The sequence below is a fragment of the Callospermophilus lateralis genome, chromosome 5 (genome assembly GCF_048772815.1).
Source record: "Callospermophilus lateralis isolate mCalLat2 chromosome 5, mCalLat2.hap1, whole genome shotgun sequence".
Classification (NCBI taxonomy): domain Eukaryota; kingdom Metazoa; phylum Chordata; class Mammalia; order Rodentia; family Sciuridae; genus Callospermophilus; species Callospermophilus lateralis.
In genome coordinates this window covers 67728315-67754692 of record NC_135309.1, presented here as the reverse complement: position 1 = coordinate 67754692, position 26378 = coordinate 67728315, and the positions used below count along the sequence as shown (strand labels likewise).

At 40.1% G+C, this 26378-nt stretch overlaps 1 protein-coding gene across 2 annotated transcripts in view; it reads left to right on the top strand.

Moving 5' to 3' along the window:
* Positions 1–26378, top strand: part of Sh3rf2 (SH3 domain containing ring finger 2) — a 128094-nt gene that overhangs the window by 40943 nt on the left and 60773 nt on the right. For both annotated transcript variants that reach the window (XM_076856766.2, XM_076856765.2), the window contains exons 3-5: positions 9278–9547; positions 12754–12849; positions 19772–20095. In XM_076856766.2, coding sequence (XP_076712881.2) covers positions 9278–9547; positions 12754–12849; positions 19772–20095 — 690 coding nt within the window. The remainder of the gene's footprint in view (positions 1–9277; positions 9548–12753; positions 12850–19771; positions 20096–26378) is intronic.

Sequence of the window (26378 nt, the reverse complement as noted above, 5' to 3'; positions counted from 1 at the left end):
GAGCCAAACCTTTGGCTGGAATGTGCAAGGTTTGGATAACCCAGACTTGCTGAGTTGTGCTGAGCACAGGGAAGGGTTACTATTAGCCTCAATTTGTGGATGATGCAATCTAAGGCTCAGGAAAGCTTTGATTTGGCCAGTTATAAAAGCCAGAATGCAAACAAACCAATATCTTACTTGATCCAAACATACGTTTGTAACTATTGCACCTAGTACCTCCCCTACACAAGTAAAATGCTCTACAATGAAGAGAAATTTACAGAGAGCATCTCATAAACCTGTTCTCAAATTGGATGCTCAGTCTCAGATTTCCCTGTGGGAAGATCACAGTACAGCGAGCTTTCTGGTGATCCTCAATGCCCAAGCAGCAGATGGTCCTTGCCAAGGCCAGCTGGATCTATTCCTTCCTATTGAGTGAACTTTGGGGGGGTTTGGAGGTGTCTCCCCACTTACTAGAGAAGGGCCAACCAGCACTTCCTAATATTAACCCATCATTGTCCCCAACAAATCTGCTCCAAGAGGATTATTCCCCTGAGGGAGAGAGGGAAAGAGGGAAGTGGATGGCTCAGCCAGTTAAACAGCAAGTTAGGCTCCAGGACAATTGTTGAGCCCTTGCCTCACCCACAGGGTGGAATCATAGGGAAAGTCACATATGCCTTACCCCACATTCCCAAGCTGTGTTCTGCTGATCCTGCAAAGTGGTCCAGATGCAAATACACAAATCACATTAGCAGAACAAGCTTCTTTTGTTGTTGTTGTTATTTGTTTGGGGGATTGGGAGGGGGGTTGTTTGTTTGTTTGTTTGTTTGGTACCAGGGATTGAAACTAGGGGTGCTTAACCACTGAGCCACATCCCCTTTTCTATATTTTATTTTTGAGACAGGGTCTCACTAAATTGCTTAGGACCTTGCTAAATTGCTAAGGCTGGCTTTGAGCTCTCAATCCTCCTGTCTCAGCCACTGAGATTACAGGCATGTGCCACCATGCCCAGCTTAACAGACCACACTTCTGAGAGACTTATCAGCAAAGAAATCTATGTGACTTGGTTTTCCTTTATGTTCCCTGAATTTATTTGAGTATAAAGTGCTATTTGTATACATGTATGACGCCAAATTATTAACTTTGGAGATGTGGAAAATATGAGTATAACAATCCCTTCCTATTTCCCAGCTCATGCCAATTAATCTTGTTTTCAGATAATTGTCACCACTTATGTTTATTAATCTTTCATACATCGTTTTCCTCCAGGAACAGCAATTCCTGAATGTTTCTTGACTAATTCTCCAATTCATTCATTTATCAGGCATTTATTGAACACCTACTTCTGTCCAGGGCTCAGAGAGAGAAAATAGAGGTGCTTCAGACTCAAAACCCAAATTCTCTAGAAGCAGAAAATTCCTGTAGCCTGGTGAATGAAAACTTGAGCCAAAGGCCAGGAGGGCTTTTTCTTGGCTCCATTCTCCATCAATGGGCAATCCTGTGACCGGCTCAAGGAGATAAGCAGTTCACCAGCATGTTGATATTGGTCCCACCTGATGCCAGAAGTAGAGAGGACCAAGTCAACCTTTCTGAACAAGAGAAGTGTCCCCAGAAAATGGTCAAGAGCTGTTTACACATTAGCAGGACAAGTTCTCATACCTGCTCTGCTTTTTCTCTTGTAGGAGTATCTGGGGTGATTCTGCTCCCCTTGGGCTCTTTTTCTTACCCTGTTATCTATTCATACCCCCTTGCATTTTTTTTTAATTGGAAATAAGCTCAGGGCTCACTGACAGCCGAACTACCTGCTCTTACTGAATTCTGCTGTTTAGATATCTCATTATTATGGGGTTTTGTTGTTTCTGGGTTTTGGATATTTATTAGTTCGGAATTGTATAGGTTTTTTCTGTTTACTTTTGGATTTGGTTTTTTAGTGACTTCAACAACAATATTTATTTTATGCTTACACTGCACATCTTCCTTGGATGGCAGAGTAGCCCCACACCCTGCCCACCTGGAGATCCAGCTCTACTCCCTGGAACTCCTTTGTCACCTCTGCAGGAGGAAGGGAATAGGAGTCTCCTCCTGGAAGGGACACCCTCCACTTCTGCTCCCATTTTGTTAGCCAGAGTGGACACACGGCCATGCCTGACTCCCAGACATGCCCTTCCTTGTTGTTGGCTAAAAGCTGGAATGTTAGCGTCCTCTCCTTCCTGAGCATTTCCTGGGGAGAGGTCTGCCTTTGCTTCAAGGACTGGGAGGAGAGAGAAGAATCAAAAATCACGAGGTTGTGGCTTCAGGACTTGAGGCTTGCCTGAGAGGGAAAACAAACACAATAAAACAAGACTGGCAATGTCCCCCATTTCCTCTATGCCTTCAAGGAAGAATTGTTCCGCCTTCAGTGTCAGAAGCTAAATACAGTAGTTCAAGCAATAAACAATAAATTGGGGCTATAACCTCATTTAACTCTGTGTCCTTCAGGTAGAGCTGGACCTGGGGGCTCAAATTTTATTGTCAAGGCTCTACCTACCGAGTTACCTTTTGCTTTGATTTGGATGTCCCCACCAAAACTCGGGTTGAAATTTGATTCATATGGTGATGTATTAAGAGGTGGGAACAGACGGGATGTTTAAGAGGTGATTGGGTCATGAGGGCCCTGCCCGCCTGGATGGATCAATGGATTCGTAGATTAATGGGTCATTGCGGGGTGGCTTTGTTATAAAAGTGAACTGTCTGTGACTTGTCTTGCCGTGTAAATGCCCTCAGCCATATCATTACCCAGCAAGAAGGGCCTCAGCAGATGTCAAGCAGATGCCAATGCCATGCACTTGGACTTCCAGATCCACAAGCTAAATAAATTACTTTATAAATTACACAGTCTGCGATGCTCATGCAGGGACTCTGACCCAGGAAACAGATTTAGAGTTTAGCAGGTGGAAGAAGATGCAAAACACATTTAGGACAGCAGACATGCTTTATTCAGTGGTGGCCACGGCCATTAGCCAGCCCCCAGCTTCAGCTTCAGCCACACCCGCCCTCCCCCACCAAGCCATCTTCGCCCCTCCTCTTAGCCCATTTCCATAAGTCCTTTTTTATATGCAGAGCAATCAAATAAGACTCACTGCCAACAGGTTACCTAGGAGGGGCCCATGCTCACAAGTTAATGTTTAGGACCTGGAGTCCATACACTGAATCACAGTGTTTCTGGCCTTGACTGACTGTACCACAGTCGGTTCTCAGCCCTGGCTACGCACTAAAGACATCACACAGCCCACCAGATCTCAGCCAGGGAACCTCACTACAGCCATTTTTTTGACCTGCCCCAACAGGGATATTCAGTTCTAGCAACAGAAAACAGATGAAGACACAATCTTTCGCACTATATCTCTAGTTCTGCTGCCTTCCGTAGCTTCTTTCAGGGAGGTATGGCTACTGGTTAAGAAACATCCCCAGGATTATGGTCCAGTACTGGTACTCCAAGGCCCAGAGACTTAAGGTTCATGATCCAAGAGTAAGAATTGCTTCTTCTCAGTGTCTATCAAATCTCAAAGAAAAGACTAGTTGCCCCTGAATGGCACATGTGTCTGCTTTGTACCAATCACTATGCTGGGAATATCTGGGTCCTCTAACTGGTTGGCCCGGGTCGCACAGTCCCGTAAGTGGTATCATCAGAGTGAATGACATGTCTGTCACAAGATGAAGAGAGAAGGGGTTGCTTGGTAAAGCAACAACATAATTTTACTACCAAGATTTCTGCATATCCTGGTCTCTTCTTTCTGGGTTCTTTTCATTATCCCTCCATTAAAACTATGACCTTTGTAGTTTCCAGACCCTAATGAAAAGACAAATGAATAGACAAATAACAGAAGAACTGAAGTCCTAAGTTTTTGTCATTTAAAAAAAAATAGCTTCCATTTGGATTATGTGGCGTTATGAAAAATACCAGGAAAAAGAGTTTGGGAATGACCTGATTGTGAGACTCCACACCATCGTACCCCCCTTGTCTCCTCACCCCTGCACCTGTAGCAACAGAAAACATTTATGAGTCATAAAAGTTGCGACCAACAACAGAATGGGTAATAGCTGATGTGGAACTTGGCATCATTTTCCCTGGAGAGAACAGTGGAGGACGGGAGAGAATCAACCAACCAGCTCAGCCTCTTCAGGTGCTCAACTTTGATGTGAGGGCTCTGGAGTTCAATCACTCATGCTAATGCAGCCAGCAGCAAGCAAATTGCATTCACACTCTATTCAGATTTTGATTACAAAACAGCCTGAAGTGAGTTTTATGATGGAAAAAAAGACTAGGTGATTTCAGCTGGATGAGAGACCATGAGTGTGATAGAAGCGGCAGGGCGTGTAGGTCAGATGCACCTGATTCCATCTTGGGTCTGCCACACATTGGCTATGTGACTTTGTCTGGTGGCACTTACCATCTCAGAACTTCTGTCTCCTAATCAGCAAAATAGGCTACTACCACCCCCTTCAGAGGGTTCTGAGGCCACATGAATGAGATATTAGATGAAAGCCCAGAGTGCAATAAGGTAAGAAAAGTTTCCCTGGCCTGCCAGAACCCCCGTGAAAGTTAATTTTCTCCACTCGTCAGAGTCACTCTCTCGGGCTCCCTCCCTCTCTCCCTCTCTCTCCTTCCCCCACTCCCTCTCCCTCTCTCCCTCTCTTCCTGCCTCCCTCCACTCTCGTTTACTCCACGCATGTTGTTTTCTATGAACACGGAACTGAGAATACCAGGGGAGAGATCATCCAAAATGAAGAGAAAGAAGATGAAGAAGGTCTTCATGGTTAAAGACAGATTTACAATTCACTTCCACGATACTGATCTGTGTTGAGGGGAGATGGACAAAAGATGGCGTAGAGATGAAGACTGTCATGAGGCCTATCTCAAGGCATCAATGTTTAGGCATCTTCAAAGGCACTGAAGCACTTCACATAATTCAGGTTTAATATACTCTCTCAGCACTTGAAATATCCTCCAGAAAGGTGAAGAAGAAAGCATGTTGGCAATTTACAAAGCCTGCTTCAAAACTCCACTGCCCCCATTAGAGTTAGAACCAGTAGCTTGAACCAGTAGCAGCAAACTTGGATGGTAGGCTCCTTGGTTTATGCCCAAAGGACTTAAATCAACATACTATAATAAAGCAGCCTTATCAAGTTTATAGCAGCTCAATTCACAATAGCCAAGCTATGAACCAAACTAGGTACACTTCAATGAATGGATAAATAAAATAAAGAAAATGTGAGATAGATAGATAGATATAATGGAATATTACTCAGCCATAAAGAAGAATGAAATTATGATATTTGATGGAAAATGGATGGAACTAGAGACCATCATGCTAAGTGAAATAAACCAATCTCAAAAAATGAATGCCAAATATTCTCTCTGACATGCAGATAATAACCCATAACAAAGGAAGGTAGGAAGGGGACGAATAGAAGTTCACTGAATTAGACAACGGAGAATTAAGGAAAGGGAGGATGGATGGGAATAGGAAAGACAGTAGAATGAATAAGACATAGCTTTCTTATGTTCATCTATGAATACACAACCAGTGTAACTCCACATCATGTACAATCACAACAATGAGATCCTAATTAGAATAGGTTATACTCCATGTATGTGGAATATGTCAAAATATACTCTACTGTCATGTGTGTCTAAGAAGAACAAATAAAAAATAATAAATTAAGAAAAAAAATAAGAGGTAGGGATGCTTAATAAAAATGCAGCTACTTAAATTCTACTCCAAGAGATTCTGATCAAGTAGTTCAAGGATGAGGACTGGTATCTGAATTTTTATCATCTCCCAGGATTCTGCTACATGTAAACCACAGACTTCATTTTGAGAAACACAAGTCTAGTGATTACAAGCTTGGGCTTGAGGAGAATCCTAAATCCACCACCTTCTAGCTTTGTGAATTTCAGCAACTTTTAATTTTTCTGATCCAAATTTTTCTAGTCTTTTTTTTTTTAGTTGTTGTTCTTTTTATTTTTTTTTAAATCAAAAATAACACACAGTTCAAAATTTTTTATAAGAATTAAATAAAATATATTGTAGAGTGTTTAACACAGGAAAAAATATTCAATAAACACTAACTAATGATATTATCATTTTCATGCAAAGCCAACAATCTTGAATTCTTTTTTCTTTATCTTTTCGTTCTTATTTTCTTTTCTTTTATAAATCCAAAAGAACAATACATTTATCGCGATGGAAGTTTATGCAGCTTTCAGACAAAGTCTAAAGAGAAGTAGTCCAAGATAGGTAGAAGCAGCTCTGCAAGCCAGAGCCCTCCCTTCCCTGTTTAGGAGTGGCCCTCAAGATGACAGCCAGAGCCCCTGGAACCATGCCTGCATTTCACATAGGAGGATGGAGGAAAAGAAAGAGAATATCAGTCTCCCTCAGTAAGGACACTTCCTAAAGTTTGTTTACACTCCATTGGCCAGAACTTAGCTATCACACAGGCAGGAAAATGTGAGTGACAGTATTCCAGATAATCATGCACCTAGGGAAAAAAAAAATGTATCTTGTATTACATTGAAAAACTGGCAAGAAGGCATATGGAAGGAATGTGGTTTCCAGCTTAAGAATCCAGAGATTTGAGTTGTTCCCAGAATCCTCTGCTTTCATTGTGCTTGGACCATCTTCCTCAAGGAGAGGAGTCACATGGTTTCCTTAGCCTACTCAACTGGCTTATTTGCATCCTAAATTCCTTCATCTTTCACTCCTCATTCCCAGCTTCATTCATTTTCTACTGGTTTTATCAAATTTTAATAAGCAAGACAATTTTTTTCATTGTAGAAAAATTTTAAAAAAACACAGCTAAACACTCAGAAAAAAATTAGCATTCAAAAATCTGACAACTTGGAAATACTTAACATGTTCATGTACAGACATCTACCATTTTCCCAGCATTTTACTTAATACATATATAATGATAACCTAGGCTACATGATGGTTTTTAACTTCTATTCCACTTACCAGATTACAGAGCAACATTAGCAATTTTAGTAACTGTGGAGTGATTCATTGTATGAGTATATTTTGGTTTATACAACCATACTCCTGCTCACAGCCATAATACTGTTAAGCCCTCAGGTACAAACATCTTGCTAACGTTTCCTCCAGTTTCCCCAGGATGAGCTGAGTTCCAGTGGTTTTCTAATTTCTAGGCTTACCTCACTGCATCCACAGCTCCACCATCCCATCAGCAAAGCAAGATTCGGTCTTATCTCTATCCTAAAGCTACCCAGAATTCCCTTTCCAAAGGAACATGTAGAATCAGAAGATCCTTGATGACCTGAACTAATGCCTCTCTGCACTCTGTAACATGGCAGGACTGCCACAGTGAGAAGGGACTGCTCCGAGAAGCACAAACAAAATATGGTCCCACATGCTGCAAATTGGTGCAGTCAATATGGAAAGCAGTATGGAGATTTCTTGGATAATTGGGAATGGAACCACCATTTGACCTAGCTGTCCCTCTCCTTGGTCTATACCCAAAGGACTTAAAAACAGCATTCTACAGGGACACAGCCACATCAATATTTATAGCAGCACAATTCACAATAGCTTAACTGTAGAACCAACCTAGATGCCTTTCCATATGTGAATGGATAAAAAAAACAAGTGGCATATATACACAATGGAATATTACTCAGCAATAAAAGAGAATAAAATCATGGCATTTTCAGGTAAATGGATGGAGTTAGAGAAGTTAGACAATGCTTAGTGAAGTTAGCCAATCCCCAAAAAACAAATGCTGAATGTTTTCTTTGAAATAAGGAGGCTGACTCATAGTGGGATAGGGTGAGGGAGCATGGGAGGAATAGACGAACTCTGTATAGGGCAGAGGAGAAGGAAGGGGGCTTGGGGTAATTAATGATGGTTGAATGTGATGATCATTATTATCCAAAGTACAGGTATGAAGACATGAATTAAATATAATATTGAGTATACCACACAATTGAATATACACAAATTGAATACACTATGTATACAACCAGAGATATGAAAAATTGTACTCTATATATGTAATAAGAATTATAATGCATTCCACTGTTATACATAAATTTTTAAAAAGAATGCAAATAAAAAAATATATAGTCCCACATGACAGAAAGGATTAGGATTAAACCTAAATTGTTAGAACTTTCAATTTGCCAAACTGACTCCAAGCAAGATCAGAGTGAGACTAATTCTGTGTAGGGAAAGTAGTTTCAATTGGGGAAAAAAAATTGACTTAATTAATTATTTAGACAGGAAACTGATTTGACAAATGATGATTCACAAGTTGATTTTAAAAAAAAAAATCTGATGATGGATTTCTGACTAATTATTTCTTTGTCTTGGTTGAGCTTCCTAATGATCCAAACACTCACAAGGTTTGCAATTCCTACAGAAGGTTGAAGATAAATGATGTTGCAATTGCTCTCAGAGAAAGCTTTCTATCTCCAGGTGGTTTTCATCTCAGTTTTTTCCCATCAACACTGAGGAACAGGTAGAACTGATAACACTGGTCCTCCATTTTAAATGGTGGTAATAAATATCGTATACCATTTTAATACACTTTTTTTAAAATGGCAATGGATCTTTATTTTATTTATATGAGGTGCTGAGGATTGAACCCAGTGCCTCTCACATGCTAGGCAAATGCTCTACCACTGAGCTACAACCCCAGCCCATTATACCATTTTTTGAGCATATATTATGTGATAGGCAAGATGTTAAGTCTATTATGGGCATGTTTTATTCCTCACACCGACCTTAATAAGATAGGCATTCTATTAATACCCCATTTTTTAAATAAATGAATACACTTTTAAAAGAGTTAATAGCCATAATCACACAAGGGGAAAGAGGTGGAACCAGAATTCAAAATCAGTATAGACCCATAAAGAGTCCCTGACTGACTCACTCAAGTTCACAAAGTTTGTGAGTGAAACCCCCAACATTGTTCCTGGAATAGTGATTAAGAACAAGGGCTCTAGAATCAGGTGGCCCAAGTTCAGATCCTATGTCTGCCATTTCCTGGCTGTGCCACCTTACACAAGTTACTAAACCACTCTGTGTCTCAGTCACCACCCTATCTGATAAATAGGGATGATGAGTATCTATCTTAAAGGGCTACCTAGATTAAGTGAGACAACACACACACACGCACACACACACACACACACACACTTAGCACATAGAATATGGCTTCCTTAAAGTTATTCATATTATACCTCTGTCCCACCAGCCTCTAAGCTACGTACCTGTTATTTTCTGTGCCACTGCAGGTGCCTCGAGCCAAGGCCTTATGCAACTACAGAGGGCTTAATCCTGGTGACCTGAGGTTCAACAAGGGTGACATCATTCTTCTTCGGAAACAGCTTGATGAGAACTGGTACCACGGGGAGGTCAATGGCATCAGTGGGATCTTCCCGGTCAGCTTCGTGGAAGTCATCAAGCAGCTGCCCCTGCCGCCCCCTCTCTGCAGGGCCCTCTACAACTTTGACCTGCGAGACAAGGATAAGAGTGAGAACCAGGATTGCCTGACTTTCCTCAAGGTAAGACTCTGCTGGCCACCGCCGTCTTTGAGGACCCATAGAGACTATTGTAGAATCCAGAGCTGTTTGCTTAATATTTGCTGGTTTCTGGAAAAAATATGTTTATTTTATATATGAATATACATGTAAGTGTATGTAATGTATCTGTGCAAATATATGCATGTATATATGTACAGTAAGTGTGTATGTATGAATCAAACGGCATGGAAGTGAAATCTCTAGAGAAATCTACTAATAAGTGTTTAATCAAAAATTTTAAGCCTTTTTCTATTGCAAATATAAAAATAAGTATTCACACATTGATTCATTCTGAAATCACTTTTGAGCACTTATTCTTTGGAGGCACTGGGGATGGAGCATGAAAAAGTTGCATTTTCCACCTTCATGGCAGAGTAATAGGAGAATTATGTGAACAAAAAATTAGTTTGATCATGTGCTGTAGGAAACGACAGCCCTACCTCTTTTTTATGTATCCATAGTGGTATTCTTGCTGATGATCAAGTTATGGTCACCTAATTCCCCTTATCTACAACATTCTATTTTGTCGTAAACATCATATTGAAAACACTCTGAGCACACACAGTAACATAATCATATCTTTATACATAAATAACCTCTTACAAGATATGTTTTGCAAGCACACGAACTACCCTAAGATATTTTGGCCTCTTTTTTTTTCATTGTACGCTTCCCACCATTTACAAGTAATGACGGTTCTACTTAATCTAGACCCCTTCAACTCTCTGTGTTCAGTGTTTGTTATTCTATAGATATACAATTTCTCATGGAAACCAAAGTAGGGGTTATTTTCACTCTTTTCTATTTATGAAAAGATCAATAAAGGTACAAGAAGGAGTGCTGCTACCATAGCTCAAGAAGTCTTTGTAAAATATCTGCATTTCAGTTCTAGCATATATGAGAGTTACTCAACGGTCCCTCTAGATAACCTCACTGTCCTCCATATTTAGAGATAGTGATCTCTGTTTTTTTCTTGGAACCTCAGAAAGAGACTCCTAAGGCAGGTCATTCTACAGGCCAAACTGCTAAATTGACACTTAGACTATAGTTGGAGGAAGGGCAGCTCAATTCCATGAACATTTATTGAGTCTTTACTTTGTGTTAGACATGATTAAATACTGAGCTCTGGGGTTGCAGAGGAAAACATGAGCTGGAAGCACTACCTGCTTCCCTGACCCTCTCCAGAAATTTGCAAACAGGGCCATTTACTTCACACTCTCACTCATGCCTTGAGCCCATTCATGTGCCAAGTCAGCCATTGGGAAAAAAGTAATCAGTCAACGTCCCTACCTTCCTGGGGCTGTGTCTAATGCAAGAAACAGACTTGTGGAAAATTTTGACCCAGGAGTCCAGAGAGAGCATTTGGTCCATCCTGGAGGAGTGTGGAATGCTAAGGCTCCACTAGGAAGTCGTACGGTTGTCCTAAACTCAGCATGTCCAAATTAAACTCAAGATCCTTGGGGCTGGAGTTATGGCTCAGTGGTAGAGTGCTTGCCTAGCATGTGTGAGGCACTGGGTTCGATCCTCAGCACCAGATAAAAATAAATAAATTCATACAGTTCCATCAATGACTAATAAAAAATTTTCAAAAAAAATTCTTCCTCCAGTGATGCTCTCTCCTTCATGCTTTTTCTGTAAGTGAATTGTATTTTCAGACACACATTCATGTACTCATCCATGCTTGTATATTGGGAGATACCACATTAGGTGCTGAGAATGACAGGAATGAAAAAAAACAGACCCAGGCCTTGCACTCATGAACTTTATGTTCTGATAGGATGGCCGGGCATTAAACAAATCATAACTTGAAATGTGTAATCAAAAATTGTAAAAAGGTCAAAGAATGCTAAAAAAAAAAAAAAAAAAAAAGCGGGAGAGTATAATTTGGTGTGAATTTTAGATTTGGATTGATTTAAGTTGCTTAAGAGCATAAAGCAGCTCAGACAGCCCAGACGGTATATTCTTTTTTCTTTTTTTCTTTTTGGTACAAGAGATTGAACCCAGAGGTGCTTAACCATTAAGCCACATCCCTTTTCTTTTTCTTTCTTTTTTTCTTTTTTCTTCTTCTTCTTCTTTTTTTTTTTTTTTTTTTTTTTTTTTGCAACAAAGTCTTGCTAAGTTGCTTATGATCTCCCTTATTTGCTGAGACTGGCCTTGAATTTGCAATCCTCTTGCCTCAGCCTCCTGAGTCACTGGGATTACAGGCATGCAACACTGTACCCAGCCCAGACAGTATATTCTTTAGTAGATGAATATACAGGCTTAGATTGCTGAACATGTATGAACATGTAAAGGTGTTCCTGATATAGTATTAAGTTCAAAAAAATCATTGTGTCCTGTATAAAGTACAAGAATATGTAAAATGAATTTACAGTACTAGAAATCAGAATAGTGGGTACTTTGGGCTCAAGAGTAGGAAAGGGCACAAAAGAGCCTTCAGGGTGCTGGTTCTAGATCTTGAGTTGAATGGGGCAGGGAGTTCATGGCCATAGTTAAATGTAGAAATTCTTCCAGATTTTCATCTAAAATTTTGTCCTTTTTTAAACACATGTACCTGTGTTTTTGAAAAAGTTTTTCTAAATCAATATGTTTATAGGTACATAAGTTTTCATCTTGATACAAAAAGAATCTAGGAAAAAATGTATTAACTAAGCTGTTAGCAATGGTTGTATCTTTGTGGTAGAAATTTTTTCCTTATTAGACTTATTTATAGAAATTTATATTTCTATAAATTTACAAATAATCTTTTATAATAAGAAATATTTGAATAAAAAATGCTTTATGTTTGGTAAATTAAAATGAATAGGTTTTGAAAGTCTTCAAAATAGGAATGAAATTCATTCTTCTTTTGCCAAACTAAAAGCATGTCTCCCTATGAACTTCCATCTTGATCTCCAGATTAATTTAAATGACAAGTCTGGATTCTGCTGGTGATTGAAATTATAAGAATTTCCAAGTTTTCCTATTAGATTCCACTGATCTTCCAAATTATTTCTACCCCCTCTTGTAGTCTTGGTGACCTCAGTATTGCCCTTTATGGGGAAGTTGTATTTTAACAGGTAGATTTCCTAGATAAATCATGCAAGAGCTACATTGCTGTACCTCAGCTGAGACTCCAAACTCATCAGCAAAAGCCCTACAGCCTGAAACCTGAGAGTAAATGCTGACTGCAAGACTTTCTCTTTCAGGATGATGTCATCACTGTGCTTAGCCGAGTGGATGAGAACTGGGCAGAAGGCAAGTTAGGAGACAAAGTAGGCATCTTTCCCATCTTGTTTGTGGAGGTACGTGAGTATCAAATCTATACCTGATTCAAGATTACTCAGAAATATACATGTGCCCCCAGTGATGCCTGAGACCAACACTTACTTGACAGGAGATTTATTTCAGAAGTAACTATAGTTTCTTTAAAAGATACCCAACTCTGGCAGTAGTGGGAAGAAATGCACCTTTTCTATTCTGCTGCCAAGAATGTAAATTGGTGAAATCTCTCATATCCAAACTCTAATAAATTCATACCAAGAACCTTAAAATATACACCTCCGTCGAGTCAGCAGTTCTACATCTGAGAGCTGATTGTCATGAAATATTTATATAAGTATGCAAACACATATGTACAAAAGATACAGAAATGTTCATCATAGCATTGTATATAATGGTGAAAAAACAAATAATCTAAATATCCACTGATGAGGATTTAATGTTTAAAATTATAGTGATAGATATGTATATGCCTATTAAAAACAATGGTGGGGGATAATATTTAATATCAAGGAGTATTTGATATTATAGAAAAACTCATGATTTATTGTTGAGTTAAAAAAAATTTAATGAATGCAGAGTTTCAGATTCACCAGATGAAAAACTTCTGGAGATTTGTTTTTTAACTCTGTGAATATACTTAATACTACTAAACTATACATTTTAAGATAGTTAAGATAGTAAATTTTTATATGTGTTTTGTACCACAATAAAAAGCTATGTGAAACTAGCTTTATAAATATATATGTGCATATAAATACAAAAGTAACTAGAAGGACATGTACCAAAATATTAACAGTAACACTAAGTAGATGGTGAAATTCAGGATGATTTTCATTTTCTTCTGTCAGTTTGTATTTTCTAAATCCTGTGAAATGAGCATAAGTGTATTACTTCTGTGGGATTTTTTAAAGCTCATTTATTTAAAAAAAAAAATCAGGAAACATGCTAGGCCATCTATCTGTTTCTCCAGAATAATAATATAACTCATAGTTCCTGACCCCATAGCCAAGAGCCTCACCCTGGCTTGAAGCAAGTCACTACAAATTTAAAAGAGGTTTCATTGTTTAGCCATTTATTGGGTGCTTACTCTGCAGAAGCATGAAAAATGAGTTTTGGAGAGCTATGAAAGAAGTTAAAGGTATGGTCTCCCCTTCTAGAAGGGTGGGATGAAAACAGAACGGAGGCATAGTTTGGGAAAAGAGACCAATTCCTCCACTCATAAAAACCAAAGCAGTTGTGAGTGGATGGGAGCCCAGAGCTCGGGCTGGCTCTCCGCATTCTCTGTACCTCTACTCCATCAGTGTTGAAGGAATGGACAATTAGAGGGACAGATGAGAAAGGGTCCAGAAAAGTTGTTCTTTTTACTGTCTCTGTCAAAAGATAATCTCATTTCTTTTTCTTTTTTAAGAGAGAGAGAGAAAGAGAACTTTTTAATATTTATTTTTTAGTTTTCGGCAGACACAACATCTTTCTTTGTATGTGGTGCTGAGGAACAAACCCAGTGCTGTGAGCATGCCAGGCGAGCGTGCCACTGCTTGTGCCACATCCCCAGCCCAGATAATCTCGTTTCTGATGCTCTTTTCTCTTGCTGGGACCTCTGCAGGCACATCCATCCAGTACTTTTCACCTGTTCACTCATTTTTTAAGGCTCAGTTAGAAATCCACATTCTCATGAAATTTTAGCAATTAGTTGACACAGTGGTTTCTTTCCTTTCTGAACACCTGACAGGTGTGTTGGTTGTACTTCACAAGCTAGCATAACAAACAGAACAGGAATTCTGTAAAAAAAAATAATAATAATAAATAGATAAATATCAACTTGCTGAGCATGTGCAAAACATTGGATCCAATTCCTACTGAGAAAAAGGAACGAGGTAAAGAAGGATGGAGGGAGGGAGGGTGGGAGAAAGAAAAAAAGTATATTGCTTAACAAATCAATGAATGAAAAACTATTTGAAGGTGGTCAGGAAAAAAAAAATTAGAGGACAAACCATCCAGTATGACCTTGTCCTAAACAACATGTATTCAATCATTCAACTAATTTTTCAGTGGAAGCCTGCTATGTCAGGTCCTGTGATAAGTTCTAAAGACACAAGACAGATATGGGTCCCTACATTCGGGGACTACAGAGTTGGATGTTCAGGTAACTACAAGTGTGCTAATGATATGAAGAGTGAAGTGGGAGGAAATATGATGGGTTATCTTCTGGGGTGGGAAAATAATCAAGTGGTTGCTCTAACTTACCTTGGTTAGAGGGTCAACAAGCCAAGATCTGACAGATGATTGGAGTTAGATAAGTAAATATGGAGGGAAGAGCATTGGGGGAAATGGAGGTATCCTAAGCAAGAGTCATATAACATGAGGAAATGTAGTGTGTCCAAGGGACCAAAAGAATGTCAGAGCTGGAACTTAGAGAGTGACAGAATAACAAAAATTGAAACCATAGAAATAAATGGGAGGCAGGTCACTGACGGCTTTGTAAACCATGTTATAGAGTCAGAAGGGTTTAGGTTATGCTGCTATAATAAATAGCACTGATGTCTCCAGTTTAACAAAGAAAATGTTATTTCTCACCCATGATGTTTATCAAAGGATGGTGATAGTTTCTGCTCACATAGTAACTCAGAAACCCAGACTAATAAGGCTCAGTCATCTTATAACTGTACCATCTGGAACATGTGGACTTCCTCATTTCCACAGGAGGAAAAGAGTGAGTTGTGTACCAGAAATTAAATGCCTGAGCTCAGAAGTGACACTTCCTACTCCCACGCAAAGCCCATTGCCCTGAACTAGTCACATAGGTCCACCCAACTGCAAATTAGGTGAGAAGTATAGGGGAACACATGGAATACTTGGGTGAATATCCTCTATGCCATATCATAAGAAGTTTGAATTTGACCCAGAGGTCAATAGAAGCCTTGAAAGGTTTTAAGTGAGACAGTGATTTCCTCAGAAATCGCTTGTTTCTTAATGGCTGTTCTGACGACAGTGAGAAGAATATTTTGAAAAGGAGAGAGAAATAAAACAAAGAAACAAAGAAACCCTTCAGGAGGCTATTGCATGGCTCAGTTAGCAGATGACTGTGGCTCAGATTAGTAGAGAGGAAACAAGTGAACACCTTCAAGGGCCTCTTAGCAGATTGAACTCTAGAGATATGGGGATCGCAGAAGTGGAGGACAAGAGAGAGGAAGTGGTCAAGAGGTGCCTCGCTTTCTGATTTGTGTGCCTGAGTCAGTGGTGGACCCATTTGCTGGGTCAAGTAACCTTTGCTGAATAGAAACAATAACGATGACTGGGAGACAATGGTTAACTCTCCATAGACAGAGATCAGCTGTGATTAGTACCCAGCTGGATGCGTACAAAGTGTGGAAATTCTTGCATGATCTCTTGCATTCATAGCTCTGGGGTGGGAAGGCACCACTGATTTTATTACCCATTTCTGAAACCCCCTTTTCCCAAAACTTTTACATTTAATGATTATTCATTTGGATACTCTCCCTACCACTTTACCTCTAAAATTAGTAATTACAAGAACCCTCCAAATTATCATCAAACTAGCCATTGCTTCATTTGTTCTCCTAATTGCTAGGAGGGGAAAAGATAAACAAGTGGTTGCTCTAATCTGGGAACCTGCTTTTCAAAAATTACTTGAAATCTAAATGGAGCTTTTTAAAGCAGTACTTCAATTTTGACTCCAGTAATTTCATTAAGACTAGCACTTGCTGAGAACTCTTTAAATAAGCTCTGAATTACCAGGGTTTTGCAAAGCAATCGGAAGGAAGAAAGGCTTTCTTATGTGGGTGATGCATTTTTTTGACATCAACAGGATTTTTTCCTGTTAGTGTGTCATTTGATTTATTGAATTGCACCTGCATAAAAGGTGGTAAAGCAAACACTGAGCTTATGCCATTCTTGTCAGAACTTCTCCAACAGGGCCTGCCTGGGTTATGCGAACCTTGCTCAGCTCAGTGAACCTCAAGGATATTGTTTCAAATGAGTGGGTGCAAATCTAAGAGACCTGCAACCCTTCCCCAGCTGAGCTATTAATCACACAGGCAAGGAAAGGGCTGATGCAGAGACTCCTGGGACTCTTTGTCAATATTGTGATAGAAAAGCCAATGGTGGTACTCACCTGGGGGCAGAGCAATGAGGTCAAAGCAGAAAAAAAAAATGACTAATTATAGTTGTGGATGGCTGCAAAGAACATTACTTATTTAATTCAAAGAGTATGCATTGACCTCTTACTGGGTGAAGCATGGAGGGGCAGGTGCTCTGGGGATAAGGCATTGTCCCTAGCCCAGGCTGCCATCAGAGCCTGCCTGAATAATTTCAGTAACTTTGAATTTGTTTTCTTACTTCTGTTCTGGAACTTCTGAATAATAACCATAATGAACTTTTGGTTTATTTTATTTACATAAAGTTTGCTCTGTCTTCTTGGTGTCCAATTCTATAAGTTTTGATAAATGCATATACTTGCATAACCATATCACAAATCAAGGGACAGAATAGTTCCAACACTTCCCCCAAGAACCCCTCGTGCTGAAATTCCTTGCCCGGCTTTCAACGAACTTGGCAACCTCTAATCTGTTTTCTGTTCCTATATTTTTCTTTTTCCATAATGTCATATAAAATAAATCATAAGGAATATAACTTTTTGAGTCTGGCTTCTATCAATGCATAAAGCATTTGAGATTCATATGTTGTTTCATGTATCAATAGCTCATGCTTTTTTGCCAAGTAATATTCTGTTGTATGGATGTATCAGTGCTGGTTTATATCAATTGTTAAAAGACCCTGGGGTTGTTTCCCATGTTGACAGTTATGATTAAAGCTGCTTGATTTTGCATGCTTGAGAAAAAAGGATGGTAAGTTAGAGGCCAGCCTGGGCTATACAAGGAGAACCCATCTCAAAAAAAAAAAAAGTTGGGGCTGGGGATGTGGCTCAAGCGGTAGCGCGCTTGCCTGGCATGCGTGCGGCCTGGGTTCGATCCTCAGCACCACATAAAAACAAAGATGTTGTGTCCGCCAAATACTAAAAAATAAATATTAAAATTCTCTCTCCCTCTCTCTCCTCTCTCTCACTCTTTCTTTAAAAAAAAAAAAAGTTGCTATAAATATCTCCCTACAGTTTTTGAGTGAGCATAAGTTTTTATTTCTCTTGAGTGATTACTTAAGAGTGACATTGCCGGGTCACATGCTAAGTATGTGTTTAACTATAAGAAAATGCCAAACTGTAACATGAGCTTCTAAAAACATAAATCAGATCATGTCGCTTCTCTAGATAAATCCTGCCAAAGGCTTCCTATTACACTTAACATAAAATCGGAGCCTCAGAGGCGCTTAGTGATCTGGCCCCTGCCTCCCTCTATGACCCACGCTTTACCGCTTCCTCAGCTACTCCATTCCATCCTTCTGTCTCTTTCTCGTCTTTTCCTCAAACAGGCCAAGCTCCTTCCCTCTTTAGAACTTTCCCACTAGCTTATAATACTTCCATCTGGAATGTTCTTACCCCCATTTTCACATCATGTTATCTCAGCTTTAATATCACGTTCCCAGAGGGTCTCCTTTGACCTCCCAGCCTACCACAGACCCTTCCCTCAAATCTGCTCTTGTCTTGTTTAGTCATCTACATGCTGACTCTGTCATGGATGTCACTCTCTCTAGACCTCAGCTTTCTTATCTTTAAAGTGGACATCCTCTCCCCCCTACTTGAGTTTTTCACAGTAGTCAAGCTTCTCAAGGTGAAAATTATGTCTCTCTTTAAATTTTTCCCTCCAAGCTATTTAATCCTCTACGAATTGTCTTTTAAAAACTTCTTAAGTGGAAAATTTTCATCTTACCCCTGTAGTTGAGTTTCTAAATTAGAAGGATACATGTGGATTTAGAAAACAACTGCTGGCAATTATACTAAAGGGGATTTAAGTAATTATCCTAAAATTTCAGTTAATAAATATGAACCTTGTCTTGTCAACCTGTTTCACATTTCCCAAAGAAATAAGCCCCCAAGCGTTCTCAGTGAGTTGAGTACCCAAAAGATATTTGTGGGAATTGACCAATAGAGTAGAGAAGGCAGAGAGTAATTCAGTGGTGTGCTGGAGCTGGCTAGTACTAGAGCAAAAACAAAACAAAACAAAACAAATGAAGCAGGTTATTACATTTTCAGGAATTTTGTTAGCCAACTGGCAGGTTGGTAAACAGATCATAATTTTTTTTTTTTTTTTTTTTTTTTTTGTGAGAGGTGAGTCACCAGCACACTGCTGACTACAAGGTATAGAACAAGAGAGAAAGTGAAGAGATGAGAGTTTTTCAAGGAAGTTGTAAAAGACAATCAGCAGAGAAATCAGGATCTCAAAATCATTTGCCTTCTGGTTCAAACATTGGTTAAATGTGTGAGTTTGAGCAACTTCACTCACCCACACATACTCACTATACAGTCATTCTGGGATACAGGACAGAATAATATATATAAGGTCCTTGTCCTGGAAAGGCTCACAGGCCAGTGGAGAAAGGCAAGTCAACAATTTCAGTATGGAATGAAAAACTCCCTGATGGGAAGCACAGGCGGGTGCTGGAGCCCTGAGAAGGTTGAGCAGCCCACCCTGGGGGCCTGGGGGTGGGATTCGGAGATGACCAAGGCAGGCAGAAGTCCAGAGGTGAAAAAGGCTGAATGCAACTGGGAGAAATGGGTAAAGGAAGAGTACTCCAGATGGGGAAAGAGTATCGCGGTCACTTTTAAACCTGTGGACCACAGTAAAAATACCTACTCTGCAGGAGAGCTGTGAGATAATAACACGTTGATAAAAGGTGAGAGCTGTGAAGCAACAGCCCTCTGAACCAATGACCAAGGTGGCACCTAGCCAGGCATCAGACTAGCTTAGATAGGACTTCACTACCACAGAGATCAGAAAAATTGATTTCTCACCGGACCTTCTGTCTTTTCAGCCAAACTTCACTGCAAGACAACTGCTAGAGAAGAACAAAGGGCGCCCGTCATCCCGCACAAAAAACCTGTCCCTGGTGAACTCATCTTCCAGAGGCAAAGCAACCAACACGCCCACCCTCCGTAGAGTCCCAGGATCCAGGAGGAAGGCACCAGGACAGTTTTCTATCACAACAGCCCTGAACACCCTCAACCGGATGGTCCACTCTCCTTCAGGGCGCCATATGGTGGAGATCAGCACTCCAGTGCTCATCAGCTCCAGCAACCCCTCTGTGATCACCCAGCACATGGAGAAGATAGACTTCCCTCCCAGCTCTGCAGCACAGGTAGGAATAGATCCCTGGGAAGAAGGGAAACTTGGAGGTAGACAAGTGATGCACCCTAGGTCACAAGTGATATTTGATGCTTAGTCCTTGCTAAGCATTCATAACCCATGAATATTAACTAACATAATAAGTATTGCATATTGGAACTGTGTATGTGATCGCATTTCATCCTTGAATAGCCTGTGATTTAAGTGGTAGTATTATTATCCCCATTTTAAAGACAAGGAAACTGAGACACGGAGAGCTTAAAACTACTTTTCTATCCCATGCTAAGTGCAATCCCATGACTCCTGTCTCTTAGAGAACTTCTCTCCAAGGAGATGATGGCTCTCATTTTCCAGAGATGATTTTGTCTTATGTCAGACTCACTGTCCCATCCTCGAGCAACGTATTAGGTATCACAAATAAAGAATGCAAAATATCTACACATGACTAAGTGTTCTCAGGACTGACCACACAAGTTTGAGGGACCCAATCCCAAATGAAAATTCAAGCCCCTTGCTCAAAATTTATTAACAATTTCAAGATGGCAAGAGCAGATCATTAAACCAAGTGATAGCCCTAAATGTCTACATGGGTCACATACACATGAAGCCAGTTTGGGTGATTTCATATAGCACACCTAATGAAATAATGCATGTAAAGTACTTGGCACAGTGATTCCTGGCACCTACCAAGCTCCCAGTAAACATGAGCTCCTAATACTATTTTTATTGTTTAACCCTGGTCACTAAATAGCCCACTGAAGAGAGAAAAGTCAAGGTGCATTGTGGCAATCCAGAAGCTGAAGTACTTCTAACAGAATGTGGCTATTTAGGTTGAAGGGCACTTTAAAAGATGAAGGAGCAGAGGTATGAAGCAAAGTAATTAAGAAGAACTGCATGATGGGTGTTCAGCCGAAAACACTCTTTGGAACCACGCAGGTGGCAACTTGAAAGGACAAACCACAACTTGCTCTGATATATTTTTTTAAGAAGCTGTAAATCTTGTTTTTAAACATGAATTTCTACCTTGGGATTAGATGGCTTAATTGGACTCTAATCCCTTTTTAACAAGACAAGGAGGAAGAAGAAAGTCAAGGGCTCCTCAAAGACCTGTGTCCTGGTCTAAGAGGAAAACAATCACGTCCTACACCACTCTGTATCTTCTACCACTGTCTGGGTTGCTAAGAGGCTGGCTGCTTGTGAGATTCTCCCCACCACCTGTGCTATACACGTGTGCACCCACATGTTCTCCTCCGTGTACATCCTCTTTGCATCAAAAGTCGTAAGAACTTCTTACACATGCATTCCAAACACTGTTTTACTAGAACATACATGCTTTGTGCTCAAAGTTCTTCTTCCACCTCTCTCTCTCCCTCTCTCTCTCAAATAAGGGCCTAATGACTCATAATTAAGCCAAAGAGTCACAGAATATTTTGAAACCATTCTTTATATAGAGACATAGATATATAAAGTACAGCCCACACTCGATAGAAATAAGCTAACTCACTCAGCTGTGAGTTGGCTGAAAAGATGTAGGCAAGAGTCATTTTCCCTGTGCTTTTAAAATTCTTTTTATAATTTTTAATCTTTTTTTATGTTAGTGCTTTATAGTTATACCTAGTGGGGCTCATTTTGACATATTCATGGCTGCATATAACATTTTTTCTCCATTTCAATCCCCAGTATTTCCCTCCCCTCCTTCCTCACCTTGGTCCCCTTCTTCTACTCTATTGGTCTTCTTTCCATTTATTTTTTTAGTTGGTACACTATAGTTATGTATAATTAATTAGAATGCATAGTCATACATGCACATAGCATAATTTGGTCAACTTCCTCCCTTAGTTCTTCTCCTTTCCCTCCCTCCTTCTTAGTCCTCCACTTCTACTTTTTGATCTCTTTTCTATTTTAACAAGATCGCCTTTTGTTTAATTCCTTTTTTCTCTCTAGCTTATTAATATGAGAGAAAACATTCCACCCTTGACTTACTTAGTCTGGCTTATTTTACTTAGCATGGTATTCTCCAGTTCTATCCATTTGCCCGCAAATGGAACAATTTCATCTTCTTTGTGGCTGTGTAGAACTCCATTCTGGTTATATATACAGCATTTTCTTTATCCATTCATCAACTGGTGGACACTTGGGCTGGTTCCATGACTTGGCTATGATGTGCTGCTATAAACATTGGTATGCACATATCTTTATAGCATGCTGATTTTAGGTCTTTTGGATAAACAACAAGGAGTGAGATGTCAAGGTCATGTTGTGGTGCCATTCCTACAACCTTGAGGAATCTCCGACCTTCTTTCCAAAGTGATTGTATTAATTTACAATCCCACCAACAATTTATTAGTATACCTTTTCCCCCATGTCCTCACCAGCAATTATCATTATTTGTGTTCTTAGTAATGGCCATTCTAACTAGGGGAAGATATTCCTGGACATTTACTTTATCTACAGAGAGGCTGAACCAGAGTGGGAGAATCCCAGTAGCATTCAAAACAAGTATCATTCCTTTCTAGTTTTCACAAACAGTGAGAATTACAAAGTATGGGCTTTCACATATCCCATTCCCAGGGAACCTCTGTGTGGTACTGATGGCCTTTTCTCAATTCAGATGGTATGGATTATAAATATTTACATATGTTTGTCCAGGTGTTGTCAAAATGCCAAAAAGAAGCTAAAGATAAGAGAAATGTTAAACAAATGAAAAAAAAAAAAAAAAGACCAGTTCCCCTGCTTCCTTTTTCTCTAACATCCTCAAGAGAGCTGTGGTTGGGTCTAATTTATGACATTCCCCTTGCTTTCCCCATACCAACACCCCACACAGTTCTTGGACCCTAATAAGTGCTCAATAAAGTAAATAATCAAGACTTTTGATTTAAACATCTGGGCAGGTGGTGACAAACTTAGGGAAGACTGGAGAAATAATAAATTTCCTATAGAAAGATTACTGATCCGTGGGACTCTTTCAATTGATAAATATCCATTAAGACAGGTATGGTGTGCACACCTGTAATCCCAGCTACTTGGGAGGCTGAGGCAGGAGGATCATAAGTTTGGGGCTAGATTTGGCAACTTGGCAAGACCCTGTATCAAAATTTTTTTAAAAAAATAATAAAAAGGTCTAGGGATATATCTTAGTGGTAGAGCACCCCTGGGTTCAATCCCCAGTACCACAAAAACAAAAAACATAATCCATTAAGTGTTTACATTGTGCTAATAATACTCATAGTGCAGACTAGGGATTCTACTACCAAAATAACAAAACATTAATAATAATCTCAAACTTTACTGAAGTCAATATAAGATGGATAGATGGATAGATGATAGATAGCTGATTGACATCCTCTGATAGCAAAGTCTTCTTTTGCTGCCAGCCTCCTAAGTCCTGTTCTCTATCCATAAAGTGTGGTGTGTGGTAATTGGTAAGAATATATTAAATCGCTTATCAGCAAGGAATTTAAAACCCCCAGAGAGAAATAATTTAGGCAAATTCATGTAATTAGTAACGAGTCTGGATTGACCTTAGAACCATCTGAATCTAGAATATAAGTTCTTGGCACTACTTTATGCTGTCAACAAAGAACCACATCAGGAAACATCCTTAGGCCGCTGCAGTTTATCCTAGAAGTCTGTAGCCTCCTCTTCTTTGTTGTCTTGTTTGACTCTTTTTGACTTCATGACTTTCCAGCTTTCTCTTCCCAGCATGCCATTCAGAAAAGAATTTGTCCTGTCTTTGGCACCTGAAGAGGGTCATCACTTTGTTCCTTAATGAGCTACCCAGCTCTCTCCAAGCCTTCATTGTGTGTGGTGGCAACAACACTAAGAAGAAGCTGTTGCTAGCAGGGATATAAAAAATAAATGGCTAACTGTAGTGGAGTTATGGGTTCCTAAAGTAAAAGGAGGAGCCTGGTGGTAGCCACAAAGACTCAGGAGGTGCAGAGACTCAGACACTAAGAACCTAAGGATGAAGGTCTTTGACACCTCTCTAAGGAAAAGAGAGAAGAGAGGCATCAGACTCAGAGTTTGGGGCAAGCTATTGCCCATTTCTAAGTCAAATACTATTGTTCTTACTATGTTGTTTGGTGATAACTGGTATCTTAAAAGTGAGATCAGTTTTCTGTTCACAGAAATGTATAAAGATTTTTAAATACTTTGTTTAAATTGTAAGGACTTTTTTCTTAATCGGGAGAATAGTAAGTTAATCAAGGTACAAGTTGGGATGCAATGCGCATTAGAAAACATTGATCCCGGTGGCACATGCCTGTGATCCCAGCATCTCAGAAGGCTGAGGCAAGAGAATTGCAAGTTCAAAGCCAGCTTCAGCAACTTAGCCAGGCTCTGAGCAACTTAGAGAGACCCTGTCCCCTGTCTCACAATAAAAAAATTAAAAATTTTTAAAAGGGGATGGGGATATTTCTCAGTGGTTAGGTACCCCTGGGTTTAATCCCTGGTACCAAAAAAAAAGGAAAAGAAAAGAAAACACTGATTTCAAATAGATACACATAAAACTAGAGCACATGCGCTGCTACGGAAGCAGAGAGGAGCACAGTCTGTTAAATTTAGTCTCATAATCCCTGAGATGAATATTTGAATGTTAGTCCCTTCTTTGATCATATAGCAAAATGTCCAGAAAATTTCTTTTAGAAAGTTGTAAAGCATACCTAGGGTCCTCGGACTAGACCCAGGGAGATTAGAGAGTAAGAAGTCATTTTTCTGAAATCATACCAGTTAAATAGCCTGGCTTCCCTCCTGTGGTAGAAATAAATCTAGGATTGTCCTCAAGCCTTAAACATGCAGAGTGTGGTGGTGCCCACCTGTAGTCCCAGCTAGTCAGGAGGCTACGGTTGGAGAAACACTTGAGTCCAGGAGTTTGAGACCAGCCTGGGTTATATCCTAAGACCCCATCTGGAAAAACAGTCTTTAACACCAAAGAAATGGGAATGTTATATTCTCATAAAAATAAGCCAGACCAAGGAATTTTGTTTTCCCATTGTCTTTATGTCTTCCTACCTGGAGGAAACCACTTGACACTTCTGGGTAGAACATTGGGAAATAATATCAAAGATGAACTGCCACTATGGACTGAGAACAACTGCAGTGGAGAAAAATTCAGGGTGAGGACTGAAGAGGCTGCTTAGGCTCCATGGAAAACTGGGGTGGAGGAGGTTAAGGAGGTGGATTGGCACCAATGTAGTTGGCCTTTGGGAGAGTCCTGGAGGTTCGCTGCAGGTCCACACTGAGAACGGTGCCTTAGAAAGAGAAAGAAAGTAAACTGCACAACATATGAGTTAGAAAAGAAGTCCTTCAGCAATGCAAGGCCCCTTTAGGGGAAGTCACAAGTACGAGATTCCCCCAACACCTTCCCAGTCATTCTAAAATTGGCTTGGTTCAAGACATGGAGCCTCTTAACCCATCTCCCATGCTCACAGAATAATGAGGCATTCCTGTTTCCAGTAACTGTGAGCTTCCAAAGGGATCCAGCTTCTCAGCATACCCTCCCCTCCCTTCCCTCTTCCTGCTCTACTACCAGACTCTCAGCAATCGCCTTCCATCTCCCTCCTCCTACATCACAGATCCAGGGTAGTGGAACAGCTACACAATCAGGAGGCTGTCTCTCCCTCACCTCCCACGTCCAGCTAGTCAGCAAGCTCACTTTGCCACCTAAATAGCTATTGCTTCTGTCCATTTCACACCACTTGCCTTAGTTTTAGTCCTCATCTCTTGCCTAGACAATTGCTCCAGCCTCCTACTGTTCTCCCAGAACCATGGTCAACCACTGCACCTCACCCCACCCAAACCCTCCTACCCTCCTCCAGTTTTCCAATCATGGCCGCCATAATGACTTCTTGAAAACCCAAATCCTTTCAGCCACTTTTCTTCCCCAAACCACCAATGGTTCCCAATAACCCACACAAGCAGTAATACTTGCTGTTTATTGAGTGGCACCTAAAAGATGGTTTACAAACATTATGATCATCCTCACACCTCCTCATGGTAGGTATTGGTAGGTCCATTTCACCAAATGGGAAAACTTTGAGACAGGAAGGTTAAGTAACTTGCCCAAAGCCTCAAAGCTACCAACAGAGTCAAGTTTTGAGGGCAGACCTATGTTCTCTTCCTTAAATGAGTTATTGATATGGCATTCTAGACCCTCCACAGTATGGCTACAGTCCACCTTCCAGCATCCTCAGCTCCATACACACACACACACACACACACACACACACACACACACACACACAATCGTTGCTAACATTTCTAAGCACAGTTTATACTAGGCTACCTCGTTGCTTTTT